The following is a 6058-nucleotide window of genomic DNA, read 5'->3' as shown; positions in this document are numbered from 1 at the left end:
AGTCATACCATTCCAAAAATATTCGGATCTGATTTTACGTGTTGTTTCTACTATTCCTCTGTGTCCTGATAAACGGTCATCGTGAAATGTTTTTAGAATTTCAGGGATTTCTTCTGGATTTGGATGTTTAACCTTATTTTCACAAATCGTAATTTCGCAGTCATAGGAGTCAGCTAAGTATGCGGTGATGTGTAGTTGTTCGTTGCCTTGTAATTTACATGTTGGGTAATTTTTGAGATCTGGGACGAAAAGTGATTTGCAATTATGTTGTTGTAAACAACTTAGAAGAGTTTTGAAATAACTTTCAGAATCCCATGAGTCGAAATGTGTTGGCCTTGTACAACCGAAAAACATATTTTGTTTGTTATTTGAAACCACTAAATCGACATCGTAAAGTGTTTTGGGTTTTTCTAAATATGGATCTACTTGAGGACATGTTGAGATTGCAGTGTTAAAAAGGTCGTTCTTATCTGACAGTTCGCATGAAATGGGAATAAATATGTCTTTATGTCTGTCGTCTAAGAGATTGTCTGGAGAAATATGGAGATTTGGAGTGTCGAAGCTATAAGTGGAGTTTTCAAAAAAATGAGAGTAATTGATTTGGAGATAATCTTCTGAGAATACTTCAGTAGGTTTTGGATTTTGAGTGGAATTTGGAATGTCGTTATCGTCGAGTGTTGGGTCTACAACATTAGTGTTCATGACAGGGGGTCGTGAAAGCGCATCGGCGTTTGTGTTACTTTTACCTGCTTTATAAATAACTTCGTAGTCAAATTCTTCTAGTTTTAGTCTCCATCTAACGAGACGACTACCTGGGTCTTTTATAGAAAATAACCATGTAAGTGGTTTATGGTCAGTCACAATTTTGAATTTTCTACCGAATAGATAAGGACGGAAATGTTTGACGGCCCAAACAATTGCCAATAATTCGCGCTCTATAGTGGAATAATTTGATTCGGCTTTATTAAGTGTGCGAGATGCATAAGCTATAGGTAGATCCTTGCCTATTGGTCCTTGAGATAGAACTGCGCCGATGGCGTGTATTGAAGCATCAGTGGTTAAAACAAATTCTTTTGTAAAGTCAGGATATTGCAGGATAGGTGGATTAATTAGTAAGTTTTTACACTCTTCGAATGCTTTTTGTTGGGTTTCGCCCCAAATAAAAGGTGTGTCCTTTTTGAGAAGACTAGTAAGTGGTTTAGTTATTTTGCTAAAATTCGAGATGAATCGTCGGTAATAGCCTGTAAGACCTAGAAATGCTTTTATATCTTTGCAGCATTTTGGAACTGGAAAATCTTTGACTGCTTGAATTTTGTCTGGATTGGGTGTTACGCCTTCGCTAGAAATAATGTGACCTAGGTACGCTACTTCACGTCTTAAGAATTCGCATTTGTCAGGTTGGACTTTGAGTTCGTATTTTTGGAGTCTAGAAAATACTTCACAAAGTTTTTGTTCGTGTTCTTGTAGACTTGATGCAAAAACAACAATGTCATCTAGGTATACAAAGCATCTTTCACCTTGTAATCCGCAGAGTACGGAATCCATTACACGTTGGAAGGTGGCAGGAGCATTCTTAAGTCCAAAAGGCATCCTTTTGTACTCGTAATGACCATAGGGTGTATTAAATGCTGTTTTAGGAATGTCTTCGGGTTCGACTTCGAGTTGATGGAATCCTGAGGCAAGATCTAAGGTAGTAAAGTATTGAGAGTGTCCTAATTTGTCTAGAATGTCAGTGATGTTAGGAAGTGGATAGCTGTCACCTACAGTTACGTCGTTTAGTTTGCGGTAGTCTATGACTAAACGCCATTTTTGTTTTCCAGAAGCGTCAAGTTTTTTAGGAACTACCCAGATTGGGCTACTCCAAGGGGATGAACTAGGTTGAATAATATCTTGGTCTAACATTTTCTGGACTTGAGTCTTAACTTCGTTTTCGTGAACTTGTGGGAATCTGTAAGTCTTAGTATGAATGGGCTTGTCAGAGGTTGTAGGTATTCGATGTTTCGTGTGGTTGCTGAATGTGAGAGAGTCGCCTTCAATAAAGAATATGTCTGAAAATTCGGAAACTATTTTGTTTAAAGATTCTGATTCTTCGGAATTTAGATGTTCTTTTCTTACTAACTGCATAACTTTGCTTTGACGGTCTAAAGAGTTCATGTTGTTAATCGTTATAGGTTCTTGGGATGTGTTGTTGTTTGTAATATTATAGTCATTAGTATTAAATGGAACCGCATTAATAATAGGCGTAGTGATTATCTCGTCGTTTTTGTTAGCATTTACACAAGTGATATAGAATGAATTGTTTGTGACATTTACTAATGCGTTAGGAATAACGACGCCATTAGCTAATATTTGTTTCTCAATAATGGCTGTGCCCGAGTCAATGTTATTTGTTTTACATCTAATTATGGTTTCCGTTCGGCTTGCAAGAAATTGTTTATTTGGATCGTAATTAGTGACGGGTTCGTTAAGATAGTGAAGCTTATAGGTTTTATCACGTATGCGCATTGTTTTTGATTTCATGTAAATATTGGCGTTAAACTGTGTCATGAAGTCGTTACCTAAAATACCATCCGCTTTAAGGTTCAAATTGGCTACGTGAAATTTAAACTTTGGGAAGTTGTCTAGAGAAACTTCAGCTGAGCCAAAACTGGTGGTTGATGTTTGCGAGTTAGAAATGCCTATTATAGAGACTTTGTCTAGGTCATTTAGCTGAGCTGTACCTATTTTGTCTTGTCTCAATATTGAAATTCCTGCACCAGTGTCAATTAATAGAATTACGGGTTGATTTTCTATTTGGAATGTGCAATGTAATAAGTTCTCGGGAGGTACGTCATTTAGAGGCGATACGGAGTAGGATTGAATAGGGTTTGAATCGGTAGGAATAGTATTCTGAGGTTTTGGGTTAGGTTTAGGTTTGGGTTTAGGCTTTGAATGGTATCGTGATTTGGTAGATTTACGGGATTTCGTAGGAATAGTGGGTTTGGCATGATTTTTTGAGAAATTGGTGAAATCAGTGGAAATGGTAGGTTTGGTAACGTTAGTTGGAATAGTAGAACTCGTAGGTATGTTGGATTCGGTGGAAATAGTAGGTTTGTTAGAATTAGTCGGTTTTGCGGAGCTCGCAGATCTAGTATTGTTGAAAGATTCGGAGTTAGTAATTACATCAGTACTGCGGGTTTGGGGCTGGTTACCCTGTTCGTGAGTTACCGATTTTGATTGAAATTCAGATACAGTGTTCGAGGATATTGAATCTTGATTGGTTTGCGTAGATGCATCTTTGTATTGTCTCCGATAGACTGGCGATGCGTCATTGATTTCCTTAGAGGCAGTTATATTGTGTCCCCGATGGACTGGATTTTGGAAACTGCGACTAAGACTTTGTTTGGGCAGAGTAGGTCTGCTTACCATTTGAGTTGGAAATTCTCTAGGTTCAAACTCGGTGTCGGAGTTTGGATCATTGAGCAGGAGGCTGAAGCGATTTCCGACGAGCTGCTCATTTCGTTGGTCGCTTCGCAGTTTAAATTATTTGCATAAGCTGGAGGAGCTGGTAGGGCACGTTGTATTAGTGGGCGTGTCTGTGCCGAAGGGGTTGGTAAGGCTCGTTGTGTTGACGGGCGCGTTTGTGCCAGAGAGGCTGGCAACGTGTTTCGTATGAGGGAGTCCGACTGGATATTATTGCGCAAGTTATTGTTATATGCTCTTTTGCGACATTCAGATATTAGATGACCTGGATTTTTGCAATAGTTACAGGTTTTCGTATTTGATGGGTATGAATTATAAGTTGTACGAGGATTAGGAATGATTTGAGTTCGTTGTAAGCTGGGTTTATGTTGATTCGTGTTATTTTTAAATAAGGATTGCCTAGCTGTGTTCATAGCTCGTATTTTTTCTTCTTCTATGGCAAAACGCCCAGCTACAGTTAGGTTTTGGAAACCTCGCGTTCTTAGCATCGTACCTATTTCGGAGCTAATGCCGTTAACGAAGACGCTTAAGGCGGTCTCTTCTGTTGTTGCCATCCGACCTAATAACGTATTGTCTTTGATTTCGGTATTTAGTTTTTCAACTATTTTGCTTCGGCATAAGTCGACTCTGTGGAAGAAGTCGGTTATGCTTTCGGCTGGTTTTTGGAACATCGACTGTAGTTCTAAATTGAGATGTGAAATCGTCTTGACATTGGAGAATTTCTCAATAAGGTAGGACTTAAGGTCTTCCCATGAAGTATATTGTTTAGAGTGGACATCGGAAGCACATGTACCCGTTATGTTATTTAGTGCATAGACGAGTAGGATTTGTTCCTTCTCGGCGTCTGCTAGAAGAAATGCAGAGTCACAAGACCGGACAAATCTGTAGATTTGTTGTGATTCTGCGGTGTCGAATGTTGGGATGAGTTTTAATAACGTGTTAATTTCTAGAGGCATTGTGTTTGTGTCGTGTATCGGCGATTAAGATAAGTTGGGATATAGAGAGTTGGTGTATGGTTCGTTTTTTATGGATTTAGGCATGTAGAAATAGGATAAATAGATATAAAATAGTACACACAAGGAAAAAATAGGAATTGAGCAGACAAATTAAGCCACTTACCACAGTAACATCAAGATGAGGAGCATTGCGTTCGGCGACATTTGTTAAAAGCTTGCAGCTACCGTACGTTTTGAGCTATTGTCTCTTGACGCACGTTCTTGTCGTCTTAAATTTGCACAATTAATTTAATTTGTTACGCAATTATCCTACCGAACTGCGCCAATTTGTTACGTAATTAAAGGGCTTAATAAAAACTAATAAATTTAATTTATAAAGATGAATAATATTTAAACAATAATTAAAACAAAGAACTTATACTTAAAGAAACAGAGTAACAGTGTAGAACAGAGTTTGAAATAGAATGTTTGGATTTTGGGATATCTGGGTTATATATGTGATTTGGAACTGGAGAGGATAATGAATGGTCTAAAGGACGAGGGCGAGATTTGGTTTGTTTACATAATAATGATTTGTTTACAATATAATGGAGTACATTTTAAAATAGGCTTATTTACTAATGTGAGGTTTAAAGGTTATAGATAGGTACAATTATAGGTTAGTAGGTATAGTTAGATATATTATTAAATTATATTGAGTTAGTACTTATCTCTAATACTTAGGTATAGCTTAGGTATAGAAGTACTTAATATGGAGATATGGAGGTTATCTAACACGCTGCTACGATACATATTGATTAGGTCGAAGAACAACTGGCCAGTAATATAGCCTATATTGTATAGGCTATACCTATGTATATGTATGAACCTATAGCTAAATGCGTGTCAAACAACATTAAGGGCTGGATCCCCGCTAACGTCGCACTTCCCCGGGTGAGCTCATCATGTACAGCGGGCAACCAACGAATTCCTGGACCGTTTTCTCGATACATTTATTGTGTATTCTATTGTGCGCAGTATACGGTGACGTCAACGGGCCATGTCTTATATACCACACTCGTGTGCTTATACTATGACTAGCCCAGCTACGCACGGGTGCAATTTAGAGTTATACTTTATCGTGAAATGATATAAAAGCGTTTCTCTGTTAACAACGGGGATTGTCACTCCCATGACAGCAGCGGAGTTTCTTTTCTGAGATCCTTTAAAGTTCTGACCACAGCCTCTACTCATGGTGCATTCATCCTATACAATAAACTAACGGACAAAATCGTACATTATGATGCGACATCATCGCGCTACATCATGCATGCACGGACTGCCGACTGCCGTCGCCATGCCGCCATTATTTTATTTTTGTGATATCTCCTGAGATATTATTCTTAATTGAATTATATAAAACGGAACTTTTGGTCTAAATTAAATACTTGAGATAGCCAACAATTTAAATTTGATAAGGATTAAAACTATGTTAGTAAAACTGAAAACACCTTCAAAAGTAAAGCTTTGTTTCAGACTAGGTACATTTGAAAATCACAAAAATTGAAATTGTGAGTCAACCTTAAAAGATAGATATTATATGCTATTGCGGACTTTTTTAATAACATTTTAAGAGAACCAATTATTCGACCATTGGTAGG

The 6058-nt window shown here is 37.7% G+C and overlaps 1 protein-coding gene across 1 annotated transcript; it reads right to left on the bottom strand.

The window, feature by feature from the left end:
* Window positions 1–3204: 3204 nt before the first annotated feature.
* On the bottom strand, window positions 3205–4716 carry LOC138403399 (uncharacterized). The gene has a single exon (XM_069503772.1). The coding sequence runs from the start codon at window positions 4416–4418 to the stop codon at window positions 3402–3404; it is 1017 nt and encodes a 338-aa protein (XP_069359873.1). The 5' UTR covers window positions 4419–4716; the 3' UTR covers window positions 3205–3401.
* Between the last annotated feature and the right edge of the window lie 1342 nt (window positions 4717–6058).

Source organism: Maniola hyperantus, chromosome 16 (assembly GCF_902806685.2).
Source record: "Maniola hyperantus chromosome 16, iAphHyp1.2, whole genome shotgun sequence".
Classification (NCBI taxonomy): Eukaryota; Metazoa; Arthropoda; class Insecta; order Lepidoptera; family Nymphalidae; genus Maniola; species Maniola hyperantus.
This window is presented reverse-complemented; position numbering and strand designations above follow the sequence as displayed.